Source organism: Lathyrus oleraceus, chromosome 6 (assembly GCF_024323335.1).
Source record: "Lathyrus oleraceus cultivar Zhongwan6 chromosome 6, CAAS_Psat_ZW6_1.0, whole genome shotgun sequence".
Taxonomy (NCBI): Eukaryota; Viridiplantae; Streptophyta; class Magnoliopsida; order Fabales; family Fabaceae; genus Lathyrus; species Lathyrus oleraceus.
Window position 1 is genome coordinate 360019573 of NC_066584.1, and position 21558 is coordinate 360041130.

The 21558-nt window shown below is 35.0% G+C and overlaps 2 protein-coding genes and 1 long non-coding RNA gene across 3 annotated transcripts; 2 read left to right on the forward strand and 1 right to left on the reverse strand.

The window, feature by feature from the left end:
* Positions 1-2894: 2894 nt before the first annotated feature.
* LOC127091904 (fumarate hydratase 1, mitochondrial) lies at positions 2895-9134 on the forward strand. Its single transcript, XM_051030639.1, has 17 exons — positions 2895-3196; positions 3283-3400; positions 3490-3639; positions 4405-4515; positions 4643-4726; positions 5560-5658; positions 5776-5826; positions 5913-5962; positions 6303-6384; positions 6534-6628; positions 6736-6802; positions 6935-6985; positions 7624-7719; positions 8329-8427; positions 8531-8560; positions 8641-8706; positions 8836-9134. The coding sequence occupies exons 1-17, from the start codon at positions 3051-3053 to the stop codon at positions 8920-8922; spliced, it is 1482 nt and encodes a 493-aa protein (XP_050886596.1). The 5' UTR covers positions 2895-3050; the 3' UTR covers positions 8923-9134.
* Positions 9135-10885: 1751 nt separating this feature from the next.
* On the reverse strand, positions 10886-12622 carry LOC127098608 (60S ribosomal protein L19-3). The gene is made up of 5 exons (XM_051037244.1): positions 12418-12622; positions 11741-11863; positions 11311-11624; positions 11128-11192; positions 10886-11051 (listed from the first exon to the last, which is right to left on the reverse strand). The coding sequence occupies exons 1-5, from the start codon at positions 12527-12529 to the stop codon at positions 11027-11029; spliced, it is 639 nt and encodes a 212-aa protein (XP_050893201.1). The 5' UTR covers positions 12530-12622; the 3' UTR covers positions 10886-11026.
* On the forward strand, positions 11020-11415 carry LOC127098609 (uncharacterized). Its single transcript, XR_007793392.1, has 2 exons — positions 11020-11213; positions 11247-11415. It is a non-coding gene; the product is annotated as an uncharacterized LOC127098609 (long non-coding RNA).
* Positions 12623-21558: the final 8936 nt, after the last annotated feature.

Below are 21558 nucleotides of genomic sequence, written 5' to 3' on the forward strand. Positions count from 1 at the left end.
CTTCCACATAGACTCACTGCTTCACCTGTCATCTTATTTCACACTTTCACCAATTTTCTCTGGGTTAAAGTGTTTACACTCAAATTTTAGAATATGCAATATTGACTCATAAATTTGAATAACTTATCATTTCATATCACCTACACATAACACACACTTTTTGAGGTCTTTTTGGATTGTAACAAGGCTTGGGTTACGGCGGGGTAAACACAAAAAAGGAAAAGCAAATGGTTTTGGGCTCAGAGTAGTGTTGTCATTCCTTTCACTGTGTTAACTTGCAATATTCACAAAATGGGCATTTTAGACACCTTTTTCAGCTCTACTCCTTAGTTTCTACTCAAGTATTGCCTTTGAGGATATCTCTTATAGAATACATTTTTTCTCCGAGTCTCGTCTTTTAGGTGAGTGCGTTATTTTTCCTTTCTTCTTTTTTTTTCTTTTTCATGCTGCTTTTTTTCTCTCATTTTTTTATTGCACTTACCTAATTGATCTTAGGTGTCCAAACCCCAAACTTAAAACTTGTCACAGATTTCAGACCAACAACACATATCTGAGTCAGTTATTGGAAATGGAATATTCCACCGTCTCTTATGGGTGTATCAACCATGCATCAAAGGTTTTGTTTTATGTAAACCTATTATACAAATTGATGGTACATGGTTATACAGGAAATATAAAGGAACTCTACTGATGGTAGTGACATAAGATGACAACAACAACATTTTTTCAATCGCCCTTGCCCTAGTTGAAGGGGAAACTGTTGAGGGATGAAGTTTTTTCCTAAAAATTCCCCGATTGCACGTTGCTCCTCAACCTAACTTATGTTTGATCTCTGACCGACACCCTTCAATAGTGAGTGCCTACAAAAACATTTATAATGGATGACAGAATCCTTCATCGACGCATGTCTACTACATTAGACATATCGCTCAAAATTTTATGCGGGAGATCAAAGATAAAACATTGCGGAAGAAGGTTCTCAACGCAGATTATGCATTAACAAAACCTTCTTTCATACACTACCGTAAAAACATCAAATTGTCAAATGCAGATGCAGTACGGTGGATCAACAATATTCCATTAGAGGAGTGGACTAGGGCATACGACAACGGTCAACGTTGGGGCCACGTGAGAACAAATCTTATGGAATCAATGATCTTTGTCTTCCAAGGCATTCGAAACCTACCCATAACCGCTTTAGTGCAAGCAACCTATTTCAGGCTAGAGGCGATGTTTGAGACCAGGCGTTCCAAATAGAGTTCAGTGTTACAATCTGGGAAGTTGTTCAGTGATGCTTCAATGAAATTCATTAGACACGAAGCTGCCAAAGCTAACACACACGTGGTCACGCTGTTTGACCGTACTAAAGGTTGGTACAATATTGCTGAGTCCATGGATCACAATGAAGGCATACCGAGGGGACAATATAGAGTAGAACTAGATAGAGGTTGGTGCGACTACAGAAATTTTCAAGCCTTTCGTATGCTCTGCTCCCATGTCATAGCGGCATGTTCAAAGGTTCGATGAGATTCATCCTACTTACTATTCGACGTTTACAAAGTCATAAGCATGTCAAATGTTTAAAAATTTAACTTTTCAGTGGTAGCAAAAGAGGATTATTGACCTGAATATCAATGGGACATTCTCTGGCACAATGAACTAATGCGAAGAAAGAAAAAGGGTCGTCCAAACAACACTCGTATTCGAACCGAAATGGATACATCGAACAAAATGATTTGATTATGGAGTTCATGTCGTCAGCCCGATCATAATCGTACTAACTGTCCAAGTGTTGGAACAAGCACAACAAGATAATTTTAATTGTACCTCTTTTGCTTTATATTAAAAAATAACATTTATTTCATATGATAACTTTTGGAGGAAATATCATCATAAACAAATACAACACATAAACAACAACACAAAAAACTACAACAAATAAAATACCATTACTATAACTATGCGATTACAACCATCAAAACAATTTTGAACATATTATACATCATCATGTGAATATCCCTGTCAGTCTTAATATCCACCCATACACGAACTTTTTCAATTTGGTTGAACATGGGCTCAAGCGATTGAATTCTTCTAATCCTTTCACCCTCTGCAATGTCTCCATCTAACCAACGGTTCAACGTCTGATTAAGACGTTCGAACGATTCTATATTCCAAAGTTAAATCTTTATCGAAGGTTGCACTGCTGAAAAGATTAAATCGACATTTCCCTTGTGAATGTATTCAAATATGATTAAAGAAAACAAAATTGAAGGAGATTGAAGAAATTGAAGAAAAATGGATGGAGGGTAAGTAGTTGTCTGAAAAAATATGGGAGATGCGCATGGTATTTATAGAAGAACCAAAGCATGCATGTGTTAATGCACTAGGCTCCACACACACATAACACATGCATGCACCAATGCATGTGGCGCCTACATGCAAAGGCTTTGCATGCATACGCCAAAGCTCTGAGCGCCTCTTATGTAACTTAGTTGGATGCGCCAACTGGCGCATCAGTAGAAAAACGTGGTTATTTTGATTTAATTTTTGAAAAATTGATTATTTTGCGATTTTATTTAAAAATATTGGTTATTTTAAAAAAAATCTCATATATATTTTTAAATGATAATTAAATAAAAACATTTAAAAAAGTTTTAAATAAAAGAGATAAAGAAAAGAAAATGGTCTAATATAAATAATACAATGTATACTATATGCATGTTACATTACCAAAAATACAAATTAAAATACATTGAGTAAATTTCCTTGATTATGTTTATCTCCATTTTATTTCTTCTGTTTTATTAAATAAATATTAAAATACATTGTATCAAGAGTTATGCGCATAAGTTAATTAAAACATATAATACTATTATATTATAAATTAACACATTTTTTTAATTTGTTGAAATTGAAAATGTATGAATAGTCTAACCAAATAACAAAAAAGTAGAGTACAAGTTCCAAGAAGGCCGCTGCGTCGCGTTGATCGGACTATTCCATTTCTCTCCGGTGTCTCTATCGCCATCCACCACCGTAATCGAATAATGTCGTTGTACGTGCTATCACGTCGTTTATCAAGTAGATCAACCTCAACGACGCTACTCTCCTTGCGTTTTAGTTCATTATACTCATCCTCTTCATTCAGGGAAGAACGAGATACCTTTGGACCCATTCAAGTTCCCTCCGACAAGTTCGTAAACCTTTCTCCTCCTTCTTCTTCTTCCATTTCAATCCTAATTTTCATTTATTCATCTAATTTTGTTCATGTTTCGTTAGATTATGGGGAGCACAGACTCAGAGATCTTTGCAGAATTTCGATATCGGAGGTTCCCGTGAACGCATGCCTGAACCAATTGTTCGCGCTTTCGGCATCTTGAAAAAATGCGCTGCTAAGGTTTAATTTCAAATATTTTTTATTTTGATTTTGAAAATTGTGTTATTGTATGGATTTAATTTGTGAATTGGTGTTGTGATGTGATGTAGGTTAACATGGAGTATGGTCTTGATCCTACCATTGGGAAAGCGGTCATGCAGGCGGCGCAAGAGGTTGCTGATGGGAAGCTAAATGATCATTTTCCACTTGTTGTTTGGCAAACTGGCAGTGGCACTCAGAGTAACATGAATGCTAATGAGGTTATTTTAAAGCTAAATTCCTCGTTTGATTTATTTATTTTGGCTTATTTGATGATATAAGCACACGTGAAAGTGTTTGGAAGAGCTTATGAAATGTTTTACGGGTTTGTTTTTGTTGGTTGGTTGATTTGAGTTTATCTATTGGAATGAGAACTATGAGTCGAGTTGGCAGAGCTTATAGAAACAACTAACAACATGTTCATAAGCTGTTTGCAGCTTATTTCTATATGTTTTTTAGAATAGCTTATGAAAACAACTGTTTGGCTTTATTTAATCTTTTGTATATAAGTTTATAATGACTTATACTATAAGTGTTTAATTAAGTTGTCGATCCAAACAGGATCTATATCATGTTTGTATGTTGTTTTTGCTCATTTTAATAAGCCCTCTACGATAGCTTGTGAAAACAGTCAACTTATATGATTATAAAAATTATTTATATAGATATGCACTTGGTATATGATAAGTGTTTATTTTATGATTGTTTACTTAAATTATTTATCCAAATGTACTCTCAGTACTACTGTGTGACATACCGATCCTGAAGGTCCTGTTATGCAAAATATTATGCCTCATGCTTAAGGATCTTAGATTTGTAGATTTTTTTGATAATTGTGTCAAAGCCTTGGAACCTATTTAGTTTTTCCCAGTTTCTGCTTTGTTTGGAGACAGCAAGGGTTATTTGACTTACATAGCCCTTCCTCCATTTGATCACTTATTGACCTATTATGAAATAAGAAAGTTTGTGTTTGAACTATTTTTCAGGTTATTGCAAACAGAGCATCAGAGATTCTGGGCCATAAGCGCGGTGAGAAGTTTGTGCACCCAAATGACCATGTCAATAGATCTCAATCTTCTAATGATACATTTCCAACGGTAAGTCTTTTGTATATCTTTAGCAATTTCTTCTACAGAGATTTCTTATTAATTGCTCTCTGTGTTGTGCAATTCTTTGCAAACTGTTTGATATTTCTTTATTGTGTGTTTGTTTCCCTCTTTCCAGGTGATGCACATTGCTGCTGGACTGGAATTAAACTCAAGACTAATTCCCAGCTTGAAAACATTACATTCTACACTTAACGCAAAGGTTTGAATTCTAGTTCATATCTTAAGACACATTATAATGCATATACAAAACTGAACCAAACTCTCTCCCCCATCATCTTACATTGCCTGTGATCCTACGTATGGCAGTTACAATTTAGCAATTTCTTTGTGTGTGGAAGGGCTCTATGAATGTCTAATTTCTATAGGTAATCAAGGCAGTGGAGGAGCTCTATGAAAGTCTAACGTTAACTTATTTCTGTAGTTTGTTGAATTATTTCTGTTCTGCAATTAACCAAACAATTTCAAACTAAGAAAACTGGAAATAATGTTCCAATTTAGTTAGGTATATTTATGTTTTGCTTAATAGTTCAGCACAGTTCACCCCTGCTATTGTTATACCAAGTGCCATCTTGGTTAGACCGGAACTTTAGTAGTTTACATTAAACCCGACGCACTTCTTTCATAGTACCACAAAAATCTTAATATGAATGTGAAAATCATGGCACGTTAACATGTTGTTCACCTTACCTGTTTTTGTTATGCCTCTGGCCATTTTACGGATCCAATGTGATATTGTCCATACTGGTCTCCCTTGGTTGAATCCTTGCATAATAAAAAAATGATATTCTGTTACTTTTTGTTTTGGTCTATCATGTATGCAGTTTTTATTTCCAAATAATATATTGTGACAGGAACCATCTTAGTGACCTTTTAACTTTCATAAAATCTCTCCATCTCTTAGCCTCTAAGATGGAACTTTATAAATGGAGACACTTGTGTTGTAATTGGTTTATTTTTAATGCCAATTATCACTGTTTGCTATATCAGTATTTATTAACTTTCTGCTTTTGTTTAAAAAAAACATTTTACCAGTCAACTGAATTCAAAGACATTGTTAAGATTGGACGCACTCATACTCAAGATGCCACACCTTTGACTCTTGGGCAGGAGTTTAGTGGGTATACTACCCAAGTAAGCTTGCATTCATTTGGTTATGACGATGTGTATTTTGTTTAACATTATTATGCTTTGTAAATTCATGAGAATTTGTAGGGAGTTGTTTCTGATAACTTTTTCATACATTGACAGGTGAAGTATAGTATTGATCGTGTGATTAGCAGTTTGCCACACATGTATCAGGTTTGATACGCAAACACAAACAATAAATGCCTGTTCTTCACATGTATGCTTCCTGAGTTCTGACTGAGTATTTGTTACTTGAGCAGCTCGCCCAGGGTGGTACAGCTGTAGGAACTGGATTGAATACAAAGAAGGGGTATGCATGCTTCATGATGGCTAAGCACTTGTTCTTCTTATATTTCCTTTTTGACAGCTACCAAAATGAATGTTATAGCTTCTTTCTTTTCATTCCTTTTGGCATATTCTATTTGATATGAGCTTTTTGTCGGACACTTGTTTCTGACTATCATCAAATGCCTAAAAGTAATGGACTTTACCTGAACAGATGTGCATGTGCATTTTCCATGATTGGATTTAAATTATTATGGATGTGATTGTTAGAAATTAGATTAAATTTTATCTGAAGAAAACATTTATGGTTTAACTAAAAGAAATACATTTGGTTAAACAGTGATAATTTGCTGGATGATATTCAGGTTCGATGTTAAGATAGCAGCTGCAGTAGCTGAGGAAACACATCTGCCTTTTGTAACAGCAGAAAATAAGTTTGAGGCCTTGGTAAGTTGCTAAAACTTTTTTTGTTTTCCTTGTCTTTAATTTGTCTCATGCTATATTTCATCGCACTAGCTTTTTTCACAAATCTTGGCGTCTAGCATCACATGCAGAAAAACATTGGCTTGCAGTGTGCTCATATTCTCCTTTTGCAGGCTGCCCATGATGCTTTTGTTGAAACTAGTGGAGCCCTTAACACAGTTGCAGCTTCTTTAATGAAGATTGCTAATGATATACGGTTATTAGGAAGGTAGAATGCTAGTAATCTGACTGACAATTTTCTTTATATGATTGTGTGCGCGTTTTTGTATAGAAATCTATTCTTTCATGGGTCTTATTAATTTTATCCTATTGTAGTGGTCCCCGTTGCGGCCTTGGTGAACTCATTCTTCCTGAAAACGAACCAGGAAGCAGTATTATGCCCGTAAGATCCTCATGCTTACTGAATATACATTTCTCACAAAACACTTTTTTTATTGTTACTGCCTATAGCATATTATTTTGCTAGCCTTGGAATTGAGATTTGATTCTATGCCGCAACCTTATTCTGTTTCAGGGGAAGGTTAACCCTACCCAGTGTGAGGCTTTGACTATGGTCTGTGCACAGGTAGTCATCAATTCACTCTTAATTTCATTAAAATACTTGTTTTGTGAGTTTTGACTTGTGGAGTACTGATTAGCAAACAGTTTATATGACTTGTAGTAAAGTCTCACAATTTTAATTATACGGTGACTAATAGGGTCCGTAATGCAGAAAAAGATGGGTTGTTATACATAAAGTATTGGCAGTTTACGCTTTATATTTACACTAAAAAAACTGAAAGAAACAGAACAAGTTGGCAAGCTTGTGTGAGGGAACCAGTTATGTTAGTTAGGTGGTTGAAGTTTGTTAGAGGAAAGAGTATGTCGCTAGTAATATTGGGAGGAAAGTGCTGAGCTGAAGAGGGGACCAAGAGTTTTTAGCATAAGGCTGGGTATGCAGGGAGCCAGTTATGTTAGTTAGGTGGTTGAAGTTTGTTAGAGGAAAGAGTGTGTCGCTAGTAATATTGGGAGGGAAATGCTGAGCTGAAGAGAGGACCAAGAGTTTTTAGCAGAAGCCTGGGTATGGGGTGGGGTGGGGGAATAGTCTCATTGTTAGAGCTTTGATATCTGGAAGTCACTGTTGAAGTTCCTTGAGTATTGAATAGTCGATATTGCTCCTTTATTATAAATTTCTGAATAGATGTTATGATCCATGTGTTTCAGGTCATGGGAAACCATGTTGCAATCACAGTGGGTGGGTCAAATGGTCATTTTGAGCTCAATGTATACAAGCCAGTGATTGCCAGCTGTCTCTTGCATGTATGTTTCATATCCTTTGTCTTGTTATAATATTTTCTAACAAGCTTATTCTATATCTCTTGGTATAATATTTTCTGGGTAGATTTTAATTTGGTTCAAATATGTTACTTGATTCTAGGTTGGTAAAAAGCTTAGTCTATATCTCTTGGTATAATATTTTCTAAAAGAAGCTGAATCTTTTTCTATTTAGTAATACTTGAACTTTTTTGAACTGGTCTAAAGCTTGGTGCATAGAAAAAAAAAACTGTTGATGCAGCACTAAGCATAGGGCATTGAAGCATAGGTTTAATTCTATCATTCATATCAGGCAGTTTGGCGACATATATTTTTCAGATGAAAGTCAGATGCACTTGGTTAGAATGTTAAACAAACTTTTTGCTATGTTGGTAAAGTATAAAATGGGAAGGAACGATACTTCAGATATGTTGTGTTTGTTTAAGCTGCTTATGTGTCTTTGTGATGATATGTAATGCCCCAAAAAAGAAGATAAATCTGGGGTGTGTGAATGAACGGGCACCTGTTGGCTTTTGTTTTGATTCCAAATTTATGCAATATGAAATACCTTAAAGATTTACTTAAATACTCACAATATTTATTTTGATTCTGTAGTCAGTGAGACTGCTTGGAGATTCATCTGCTTCCTTTGAAAAGAATTGTGTAAGAGGTATTGAAGCTAATAGAGAAAGAATTTCAAAGTTACTGCATGAGGTGAGTTAACAACTTATTTGAATTTTGAAACCAATTTTCTCTATCAAAACTCTAAACTCTTACCTAATGTATGCTGTTGTTTCATTTTTCATTCACCTTTCAGTCACTAATGTTGGTCACATCCTTGAACCCGGTAGGTTTCCTCCTGCCTTATCCCGTCACTTACTAAATTTTCCTATGCGCTTGGAACTGAATTTAATTTGTCTGTTTCAGAAAATTGGTTATGACAAGGCAGCTGCAGTTGCTAAGAAAGCTCACAAAGAGGGGACTACACTTAAGGTGATGATGCCTTGTTATTCTTATTTTTGTCTTATATTGTTTGTATGGATGAATTTATTCCTATTAAATGATTTCTAAATGCTATTCTAACAAATTTTCTGAAATATTGAAATGGAAATGATTGTTTAGGAAGCTGCATTGAAGCTTGGAGTACTGAGCTCTGAAGATTTCGACAGACTTGTGGTGCCTGAAAAAATGATTGGCCCAACTGATTAATTAGCCTATGATGTCTTGTTTTAATAATTATTACTTGGCTCTTAGTCAGCTACGTTGGATTAATATTTTTGAAGCATATCCATTGAATGAAATGGTAAATGGTAATCCAAATAAACAATGATTTTGACTTTCATAGTTGACATTCTTGAGGAAAGAGATCCTCCAAATTTGTAACGAGACAAAAAAAACAAATAAAGGAAAATTTTTGTTTACCGTCTTTGAACTATATTTTCCATTTGTTTTTCTATTCTGAATTGAAATGTTTGAGGAGTTGGTTGTGGTAAAGAGTGAGTATGCCGTGTAGAACTAATGCACATAGTTTTGTTTGAGTACAAAATTAAAAGAAAATAATGCTGCATTAAAACAATAAAATGTCGTATTTGTTTATTTCTTTTTAAAACGACAACTAGATCTTTAGTTGAATGTTATCATCAGGATTATCTCATAGTTGTGTAATTCTTTAGTAGTTATTAATATTTTGTTTACGTTAAAAAGAAATGACAGAAAAGAATATCATATAATTATTCAGCAGAAGAATTTAAAAACGGAAGATGTTTAGTGATTTCATCATGGTTTAAGTACCAATTGATTCAAGAGAACAACGAAATCCGACAGGCTAGAGCCAGAGCAAGCATCTGAATGTGTTTACACTTAGAAAGCAGGGATCGAGGTTGATGACACAACCAAAACAAAACAAGGTTGTCATAATAGAGTTTTTATTTTGACTCGTTTTCTCTAGGTAAAGTAGAAACATAGTTTTCCACATATTAAATATTCATATACATGAAATATATGTAAGCTTGTATAATATTGTAAAAAATTTAATTAAAATACACTGATAGAGTAAAAGAATTTTATATCGTCAGTTAATCATGATCGTTGGATATTGAAACAAAGATGACTTTTATTTTAAAAACCTATAAAGTAATGCAAACGGGTGATGGTGATGAGTCGACAGTGTAAAACTTTTTACATTGACAGTATATAGTAATTAATCTCTATTGTAAATGCATCATCGGAATAATAAAGTATAATATTCATTGACTTGTATCAAATTATATAACTTATCCACCAAATCATGAAAAGTAACATCCAAAAGATTATTTAAAAAACAAGAGTTTTATAAATTTCGGAAGTTCAAAAATATGTGGTTTCAACTTCGTGTTCAACTTGATCGAAAGTTCAATCATATAACTTGATCAAATTCATCTCCATATAAAAGGCTCTTAAATATTAGAACCAAAGGAAAAATTATTTGAAGTTGGAGCTAAAGAATTATTTGTGATCGCAGTTTCACAACCTACACTAACTTCAATATTGATAGTTTGTTTGAATCAGGAGGAACTCGTTTAATATGAATAAACTGAAAAAGCATGAAAGAAAGTTTCATGGGTGAAAATATTGAATGGACTTTGATTTTTAACACAATTTAAATAATGGCCAGTAGTATGTGGTGGATGGTCAACACTTGCAACCTTTATCTTCAAGTGCTTTTTATCCGATGATGTTGCAAAGCTAGTGTTAAAACCCTATATTGATTTGAGTCTGTAGTCAAGGACCATGTGTCTATGTTGTGAGGGGGTGTATCGATGAGGGTTAACTGGGCTGGCCAGGTAACACTTAGCAACAAAAGTGTAGAGGGTTAGCACAAGGCTCATCTTTAGACTTGTCATAATATATTTGTTTAAAAATAAAAAGCCATAACTTCCTGTGTACGTATGTAGACTGGAGAACAGGAGAAGAAACATTTAAAGGGCAGTTCAACAACACTATAACTATGCTGAGACTTTCTCACACTGTATAGGTGTTTGGTTGAACCCCAGCCAATATCAAAGTGATTTTGGGTTTCCAAATGCACACTCAGTTTGTGTCTGGATATTTCACAAGTGCTAACTTAATTGAGGAAATGTTTGAAATGTGACAAGCAAAACTGATCAGGAATTGAGGCAAGGAACTTCATAACTTAAAATAAAACAACAATTGTATTTCTCAACCAATGGAACCATATCCATACCAAAATTGGCAAAACAAAATACCAAATACAAAATTGTACTTGTACAACTGAAAAATCAGATAAAATTAAAGCTCAAATGAAATACTTGATCTACTTCTTGGATTTCTTTGATGGTCTGCACAGAAAACATGCATTTAGACAACATAGCAAAAATTTCAACCAAAAACAAAAGTGTGTGCTTAGATACTTACTGGGCAGGCTGGGTTGCTGTTGCAGCTGGTGCCACTGGTGCTGTAGGTGCCTTTTCTCCAGGACCCTACACATTTTAGAGGGGAAGGTGAAATGGTTAAACTCCTCAATCAAAGTTGAGTGACAATAGTTAAATTCCTCAATAAAAGTTGAGTGACAATGCTGTAATCAGCTTAGGAACTCACTTGAGCAAAGCGCTCTTCTCTTCGGGCATGTTTCCTTTCCCTGCTAGCCTTGTTCTTAGCCCTCTTGGCCTCAAACTGATCAGACAATGTCTTCTCTCTTGCCTTCTCAGCCTTGGACTTGTGAATACTCTCCATAAGGACTCTCTTGTTCTTGAAGACATTACCCTTCACCTTCATGTACATATCATGGTACATGTGCTTGTCAATTTTCTTTGCTTCTCGGTACTTGCGTAGTAAACGCCTGAGGACACGCATCCTCCTCATCCATAGAATCTTGGTGGGGAGCCTTGCCTCTCTTGTACCCTTGCGCTTACCTATTCATCATTCATCAAAAATTATAAATTACAATCACAGAATGAAGATTATGACTTCCTAGCATAATAGGATATATCATACAATATCCAACGAACAATATTGAGTTCAATTATACCATATCCAGAATGACGACCCTTCCTCTTGGCTTCCTTCATGCGCCTAGCACGGGAACGGGAGTGGATCTTAGTTGGCTTCCTGATAATAAAGCCATCCTTAACCAACTTTCTGATGTTTTGGCCTGCGGTGGAATTTGTTAACTATATAAGTATAAAAATTGAACCAAAACATGCAATGATATATGAATCAGGGGTAGTTTCTAATAAATATTGAACAAAAAAACACCCACATAGCTATAATCAATGAAATCTCAATTGCATTTGGGGTAGTTTTTACATATAAAGAAAATGAAACCCAGGGTAAATTAGGGATAATAATATGGCTTAAGATCAATTTAGCATATTTCTCCATTGAAGAGAGCTGAATTGAGCATCCAGCTAATGAACTGAATGAACCATGAATTATCTATCTATACTCTCTTCTAAAAATTATCTCATGATAATATAAATATCTAATTCAACTGCTTAAAACCAAAGAATGGACTCTAAAATCTAAATCAAATGTTTTTCTCATTTCAAAAAGAAGAATCAGAATGTTTTTTTTTGTTGAGATTTTCTCTACCCTAGTTTTTTTGTTGTATACTATTGAACACCACAAAAACAGCTCAAAAACAACTAGTAACATAATCATGTAACTGAATAAAGAGATAACAAAAGAGAGAGTGCAGTGAGTTACGTGAATTAGCCATGGAGATATCATTTCCCTCATTAGGGTCAAGCCAAACCTTCCCTCTGCCACACTTGAGGACGCTGGCGGCTAGCCGCTTCTGAAGCTTCAGTGACACCATTGTTAGCCTCACTCTCTCTGGTTTGGAACGCTGCCGGCGGAAAGATGCTATATATGTTTCTAAGAAACCCTAGTTTTTGGACCAAATTTTTTGTGTGCGTTCAGCGCAAGTAAATTACATTTTTTTCTGGGCTTATTTTCATTTAGCCCATGGGCTTTCTTAGTGAACTGTTTCCTTAAAAATAGTTAATAACTCTTTTTTTTTAATGGTTGAAATTAGTAAATAAATGAGATTTAACAAGTTCGATCTTCGGTCTGTATCTGATATTTCTGAACAACGATCAATTAAACTGATTTATTAATCTTTTTTATTCAATGTTTATAAAATATTTTTTTTAAATTAAAAAGATATTGCATTATGTTTGACGAGACATTTTTCAAATTTATAATTTATGAAACGCATATGATAATAAAAGATCTGTTTGGTAACAATTTTTTATCATTAACTTTATTAGGTTATAGTTTATTTTCTAGATGTTATTTCAAATAGTATTTTAGTTTATAGCTTATAGTTTATCATTTTTTTTTCTTCATTTTTATCTTTATTATTTTGACTAAAATTCACTGCTACCCTTTATAATTTATTTTAATTTAAAATAAAATAATTATATATTAAATATTTTTTATGTTATTTTAATTTATCAACTAATTAAACTGCTATTATTACCAAACACTTTAATTAGTTTATCAACTATAAGTTATAAACTATCGAGTCATAAATTATAAATTATCAATTAATTTATCAATCAATTATTATTTTTATCAAAAAGTCTCTTTTTAAATATTATTTAACAATATTGTTATTTTTCACTATTAATTAATGTAGCTTAGCATTATATGAATTTCGCTCAGCGCTGGATTTTATAGGTATTATTGTTATTATTATCTTAATGTTTGCAAAATATGAAATAAATGATATTTTGATAATCAAATGATATCCTTTATTGAGGAAAGGTACATAACATGGGTTTAAAAACATAGTTAAAGTTATCATGTTAGTTTAATTTAGTTGCTAGTTGTAAAATTGTCATGTTAGTTTAAATAGTATATATATTTTTTAATACAACTGAATGAATTAAATAATTATAATTTAGTTTTCTATTCAAATAAATATTTTGCATTTTGTATATATTAATCAATGATAAATATTTTTTTTACTTATCAATAAAATAATGTGTTCCATATTTTTTTATTCAATCACAAATATTTGTCTCACACCTTTTTTATATATCATTGATAATTATGTGTCTCGTGTATTTTTACATTTATCAATGTTAAATATTTGCTTATTACTCTTTTAATGTATCAATTCTAAATATTTGTTAATATGTTTTAGAGATTTTTACAAAAATAATTCAATTTTTAAGGAAATTCCCAAAATATCCCTAGTTTCAAAAAAATCTCAAACTACCCCACTTTTAGGAGGAGTCGCCAATTGAATTGGAGACTCCTCTTAAAATTGAATGGAGGCGCCTTCTAAAATGCAATTTTTGTGTTATAAATAGATGCGTTGTGTGAGTAATTGTTCCACATCTCATACAGTCATTTGACAATCATGTTTAGTGTTTGTCACTGATACGGTAAGGTGATTTATGCAAGAGACGAACCTCAGATGCTGATGTTGTTCTGGAACATCACTACGTTCGATCAACTAAAGCGGGAGTTGGTTCGTTGGTTAGATGGGAAAATACCATAAGGGGAAAAAATTAGAAGTATTGAGAGACTTGACAGTATCTTTGGTTGGGTGCGAATGAAGACCGATAAGGATGCTAGGGAAATGATGTTCGGTCGAGACGACATCAATTTGATTGTTGTAATCAGTTAGAAATATTTATGTTTTCAGATAGCTTATTTTGTACTGATGTTTGTTGTGAACCTCATTGTAACAAAAACTTAATGATATATAATGATTAAAGGTTACAGAAATACAATGTTACAAAAAGCTTAAGACCTAGATGATGCTCCTCGATTGGGACAGTTGTTCTTGTTGTGTCCTGGTTGACGACAGATACTACATAATCTTATCATTTTATCTGTGGAATCCATCTCTGTTCTGATACGTGTGTTGCTTGGCCTTCCTTTTTTCTTTCTACGCATCTCGTCATTGTGCCAAACAACATCACCTTCATATGGAGGCCAGTAATCCCCCATTGGTAGTACCGAGAAGCTTTGATTATATACATTCATGAAGGTGTCGGCCTTGTACACATCAGATAAATGGCTGTAAGCATCTTGACGAGTATAAGCGCATGCTGCAATGACATGGGAGCAAGGTATGCGGAAGGCCTGGAATTTTCCACAATCGCACCAACTTCTATTTAGTCTAACAGCGTAGGCTAAATTTGGTCTCCCCTCGTTGTGGTCCATTGTTTCCTGGGCGCTGAAATTTTGCCTATGACGGTCAAAGACTGTTACAGCGTGTGTGCTAGCTTTGATGCTCTCCTCTTTCATGACCTTCATGCAACACTCACTGAATACTTGCCCGGACATTAACACCGCACTCCATCTTTCACCTCTGGTTGCGAACGTAGAAGCCAACCTATAATAGGTTGATCTTACCAAGGCGGTTATCGGCAGATTTCGAATTCCTTTGAATACCTCGTTCATGCATTCCACAAGGTTTGTTGTCATGTGGCCCCATCGACAACCTCCGTCAAATGCCCTTGTCCACTGCTCTACTGGTATGTTATTTAGCCATCTCCCTACGTCTTCATTAGACAGTCTAATTTCATCACGATAATATTGAAATGACGGCTGAGTTAGAGCATACCCAGCATTCACCACCTTCTTGCGAAGATTCTTATCTTTTATAGCTCGCATGAAGTTTTGTGCAATGTGTCTGATACAGTAGACATGGGTAGAATGGGGATCATGCCATCCGTTGTCATGGTTGTTGTAGGCACTCTCAATGGCAGCATGTCTATCAGAAATCAAACAGAGATTGGCTTATGGAGCCACATGCGTTCTGAGATGTCAAAGAAAGAAACCTCATCCACCAGCCGTTTCACCCTTCAACAAGAGCAAAGGCAATGGGAAAGACATTGTTGTTGCCGTCTTATGCAACCGCCATGAGCAAAGTACCCTTGTATTTTCCGTATAACCAAGTGCCATCAATTTGAATAATATGTTTGCAGAATGCGAAACCTTTGATGCACGGGTCAAATGCCCAAAAGAGACGGTGAAAGATTCTATTACCTGTAGCACAGGTTCCATCTGGCATCATCGTTGGCAATGTCTCCATAATTGTCACAGTTCTTGGGACATATGTTTCTAGTGCCCATAAAAACCGTGGCAATTCCTTGTATGAATCCTCCCAATTCAAGTGGAGACACCATGCAAGCACAACTTTTCATGCTCCCATCCATTTGCCTATAAATACATCCACTTCATCAACACTTCTTCCACACCATCACTCTCACTACTTCTTCTACAATTTCATCTGCAACAACTTCTTGTGGTTTCATCTACATCAACCCCCCGACAAAATGTTTATCCTCATAATGGGCGAATCACATAGAGGAACGGTTGCAAACATCGCAACATATGTAAGTTTTTTCTTTTGTTAACTTTTTATCTTTCATCTTCACCAACCCCTTTTTATTTTAACATACCAACTTAGTCAAGTTTTTTTGTTCTTCCTTTTATAGGATGTATCAAGGTTCCGAACTCGGGTCCACGAATATGTCCATATGGACTCGATGATTCAACCTTATGTTGAACTCGCCGGTTTTGGTCATATAAGCAAGATTTTGTCTTGGTCCGTAGATAACAAATTCATTCTAGCTTTATGCGAAAGATGGAGACCAGAGACACACACATTTTGGTTCCCAACCGGTGAGTGTACCATGACGTTAGAAGACGTCTACATGCTTTTGGGACTACCCATTGAAGGTAAGGCTATTAATGGTAAAACCAACTATGCGAATTCAATTTGCATGGATCTCTTGGAGGCTAATTTGTTAGATGATAACGCAAGAGGTCAATGTATACTACTTTCACGCCTTAAGTCGTACTATAATAGTTTATACTTAGATGAGCATTCTACCGAAGATGCTCGAATAATAAAAATTAGGTGTTACATTATGCTGTTAATTGGCTCGTTTTTATTTCCCGAAGGTAGTGGTTCTAGCATGCATATTATGTATTTACCTTTACTTAGACATGTAGATAGAATAGGAAGTTACAATTGGGGATCTGCTTGTCTAGCCTATCTCTATAGCTCCTTGTGCAAAAACTCACACAAAGACACATCTACATTTTCTGGATGTGCTGTTTTGCTACAAGCATGGGGTTGGTCAAGACTACCGTCCCTAGCACCCGTCAACAACAACCCTTTCACATTTTCGTATGCACAAAAGTAAGTTGTTTAAATTGCTATATCTTTACTTACTTCTTTAAAGATTATTACCTCTAACTAATATTTTTTGACTTTTTCGTGTAGATGGTCTGCACGTGGTATGAGTTACAACAGATGTCCAAGATATTGTATTACTCAGTATCACAACCTGTTGGATCACCTTCGACCGACAGACGTAATGAAAATAACTTAATTATTTCGTTATATTTTGTTAATTTCTTCTACCTTGACTATAATCCAATCTTCTTTTACATTTCAATTTATTTGGCGTCCATACCTTAATTTGGATCATGACCATCAAGTCAACGCTGAAGACGCGGCCGTATGGACTGCATGCACGCCGATAATACAGTTCACAACTGTGGAGATGCACAACAGTGATCGTGTGAAGCTGCAGTTCGGTATGCCCCAAAATATCCCAGATCCCCCAGCTAGCCTATGAGAATGGCATCTGCGCAAAATTAACGACCAATGGAACTTCAATCCATGGCAAAGCTTCGCAAGATCGGAGTGTCGTAAATGGAAGCACCATCATGACCATGTGTTAACTGACGCAGTCATGCCAACTGAAGAAAAACCAAGTCGTACTTATATGGCTTGGTACAAATCGGTTGGTTTTCAGTTCATCACCGAGGATATGTACCTGTACGATCCACACCAAATGACTTACACACCTGACACCTGACACCTCAACATCAAACCCCTAACAACAGTGTCAGACCGGATACACACAACCTCTTGTCCGTCAAACATTCCGTTCAACCAACACACAAACATACAACCAAAACATTCCATACACCCAACCCCAATACCAAGAGCATACCCCATACCACCACCAACAAATTGACCATCAACCTGAGACTCAACATCGCTTCGCACCCACCCCATCACCCTACCAAAGTCGGCTAAGCCAGAACACCCAACGATCATTCAACACCAACCGCCCCTCCTCCTACCGTAGCCAAGAAACTCAAACCTCACAAAACCAAAACATCCAACAACCCTATCTCTACCAAACACCCCAACAACCTTTCCAACCTTTCCTCGACACATCGTTCACACCCATGTCTCCCTTCAACCGTCCTGGTCGCCCATCAATGAGTCAACCACATCCCAACTTCCCTGGTATGGGTCATGAGCTCAGCTACGGCGGTACACAATCGATGCATACTGAAGACTATGCCGACTTGTCTGACTACCTCAACAGACCTTCTCCTGTAGTTGGTAGTGACGCTCCTGACCCCTCAGATGCTCAAACACCGGTACCGAATCATCAACGTGGATTAGGGCCATGAGTTAGGGTAGCTAGAGGATGTGGGACCGGAGGTCGGTTAGGTGATCCCGATCATCACCATTAGATTTCTTTGTGTAAACGACAAATTTTATTAATATCAATTGGTCCTATATCAAATTTATCTATCACGTATACCATTTACCAAAAAAAATTGCATTTTAGGAGGAGTCTCCAATTGAATTGGCGCCTCCTCTTAAACCCTACACAGGGGCGCCAATTGGATTGGCTAGGGCACCTGCCCTAGCCAATCCAATTGACGCTTCCATTCAATTTTTAAGAGGAGTCTCCAATTCAATTGACGATTCCTCCTAAAAATGGGGTAGTTTGGGATTTTTTTTGAAACCAGGGGTATTTTGGGAATTTCCTCGAAAAGGTGGGTTATTTTCGTAAAAAAATCATATATTTTATATAATTATCATTAAAAATATATATGTTTTTTATTTATGTTATATAAATTAATGTTAAATATTTGGTTTAAGTGTATTTTTGATCCTCTAAATTGATTTTTAATTTTTTTTTAGTTTCTATTTTAAAAAAATAATTTTTTAGTCTCCCTATTGAATATTTCTTGGATTTTTATGATCACCTTTAGATTTAAAGAGGTGGCAGTGATGTGGTAACGGCATCACGTCACACATTTTTATCACATCAAATTAATTTTTTTTTAATTTAATTAATAAATTGACTATTATTTATTAATTAATTATTAAATGCCACGTATCAATATATAATTGTTAAGTGCCACATATCAAAGTCTGTTAAGATCTTGTCTTTAAATGGTGACAAAGATGTTTTATTTTAGCAATTCGACGATGGTCACTCCCTCTAATGACAACATCGTCTAACATACACAAGTAAATACAATATACAATATGTGACTAAATGGTGACAAAAAGTCGAGTGGTCTGCCACATTTTGAATAATACCAAAGAAATTATATTTGAAACAATTTAGTTTTGAGTACATAGTCCCACGTCATTTTGTATAGAAATAAATTTAAGGTTTATAAAGCAAACACAAATTTGGACTTTCAAATGCAAAATTCATGTTGCAAGTACATGGGCTATAATTCTATTGGTTTAAAAGAATATTAGGTTGTTTAATTTTATTGCCCAATTATATATTGACACATAACAATTAATTAATAAATACTATTCAATTTATTAATTATATTAAAGAATATTTAATTATTTTTTTAATATGATGTGGCAAAAATGTGTGACGTGACGCCAAACGGCATTGCCACATCATTGTCACCTCTATAATGAAGGGGATAAAGAAATATTCAATAGAGCGACTAAAAAGCTGTATTTTTTTAAAATATAGATTAAAAGATTTAAAAAATCAATTTAGGATGATCAGAAGTGCATTTAAAGTTAAATATTTTAAAGATAATTATTTACATATTTCAACTATTCTCATTTTTTTTAAAACATATCAAAATAATATTAAATTTAACTAATTTATGTGACAAAATATTTGTCTTGTGTATGAACTGTTTGTTCCAATAGCTTCTTATTTTTAGAAAAGTTACTTGAAAAAAGTGTGAAAAATAATAGTTAGTGTATATATTTATTCTTATTTTAAGTGGCACAAAGTATCTTAGTACAAAACGATGAAGAAATAAAAAGGGGTGTAAATCATTGAATTCATATTGGATGGCTGAAATGGAGGATAAGGGATTTTATGTGACAAAAATACCGTTTAAGATGAAGAGAAACTTTTATCAGACATTAGTAAGATCTACGATGTTCTACGGGACAAAGTATTGGGTGATTAAGAATCAACATGAGAATAAAATGTAGCAGATATGAGGATGTTGTATTGGATGTGTCGAAAGACTAGACGAGATAAGATTAAAAAATTTAATATTAGAGAGAATATTGGGGTAACACCTATAGTAGCAAACATGGTAAAAATAGATTTAAGTAAGTTTGACATGTAAAGAGAAGACATGTATATCTATCGTAAGAAGATTAGATTAGATAGAGATGAGTCAAACAACTAGAGGTAGATGAAAGACTATAAAAACTATAAGCGAAAATGTTAAGAAAGATCTTGAGATTAACGAATTGGACAGAAACATGGTCTTGGAATTATGATGAAATTTGATCCATGTATTTGACCCCACTTAGTGAGATAAGATTTGGTTATTATTGTTGTAATATAGTTGCTCTCGTTTTTATATTGATAATATTAAAAACAATTATTTGGTGATCCAATTGAAGTTAGAGTAAAATTCTATATAGACCGACTCAACACATAAATTGTTAACATTGACGGGATTCAAACTTGAGACCTTAAAATGAACACAATCTTAGGTCTCAAGCTATCACCTAATGGATTGAGATAATTTATTTGGGCCTGACTAAGAAATGACCAAATACAAACCATGCTTTGGATAAAGCCTAGCTAGTGGTAGAAAGTGGGATAATCGCCCAAAACAGGTTTGGATGCCCAAAGTGGTGTGGTCACCGGAAGGGGAATGGCTAGCCTCCCGACATAATTTGAATCTCTTATCCATGATCTTCCTCACTTATCGCACATAGCTATATTGGTAGAAGGACGTGAAAGAGTGAAGAAAATCATCTTCCCACGATATGGGGAGAAAAAGCCTTCCATACCCCCACGTTATTGATGATGGTGTTATGAGACCCACTCTTAGTTAAGTCAATGATCTTTTATAAATACCCTAAAACTTCCAAGGTTACAAACATACTTAAATTGGAGGAAGAAAACACATAGTTTGTCATCATTCACGAGTGAGCATGTTCTTTCTCTCGACCATTGTATGTTTTGCAAGTACAATTGGTGTCCACCATAGGGCCAAAGTAAAACTAACTCAGGACACACCTATATTCACCTTAGAAACTTCCTTAACCACCACCCTCAAGATGGTACAAATGTGAGGCGTCACCACAATCAAGCTTTGGAGAACAATTTCATCACCAAAATCGCCAGCAGGAGGTCGAGCTACTTGAGAAAATCAAAATCTTGGACCCCTAGTTTCTCTCTGACGAAGTTTGATGGAAGAAGCGACCCTTAAGAGCATGTCATCTCCATTAATGCTCAGATGTCTGTCATCAATGCCAATGACTCCTTCAAGTGCAAGTTATTCTCTAGCACCTTTAAGAATGCTGCACTAAGGTGGTACATGAACTTATCTCACATCTCAGTTACAAGTTACTAGGACCTGGTGAAAAAGTTAATCCATCAGTTCTTTGCAAGCAAACACCGAAAAGTGTCAACCACAAGCCTCTTCAATTTCCGCTAGGAGTCCTTTTGATCAATGAGGGAGTATCACTCTCTCTTCAATGAAATGAGCATCAAAGTTATATATTTCAACCAAGAAATGTTTGAAGGGGAATTCTAGAATGGT

Bases quoted from the DNA above. Each gene is read 5' to 3' on its own strand.
- LOC127091904 (XM_051030639.1), top strand. From the start codon at position 3,051: ATGTCGTTGTACGTGCTATCACGTCGTTTATCAAGTAGATCAACCTCA. The intron at 6,986-7,623 runs GTAGTCATCAAT...CATGTGTTTCAG, and splicing joins TGACTATGGTCTGTGCACAG to GTCATGGGAAACCATGTTGC. The intron at 8,561-8,640 runs GTAGGTTTCCTC...TGTCTGTTTCAG, and splicing joins TGGTCACATCCTTGAACCCG to AAAATTGGTTATGACAAGGC.
- LOC127098608 (XM_051037244.1), bottom strand. From the start codon at position 12,529: ATGGTGTCACTGAAGCTTCAGAAGCGGCTAGCCGCCAGCGTCCTCAAG. The intron at 11,625-11,740 runs GTATAATTGAAC...AATGATGAATAG, and splicing joins GGGTCGTCATTCTGGATATG to GTAAGCGCAAGGGTACAAGA. The intron at 11,052-11,127 runs GTAAGTATCTAA...TTTTCTGTGCAG, and splicing joins ACAGCAACCCAGCCTGCCCA to ACCATCAAAGAAATCCAAGA.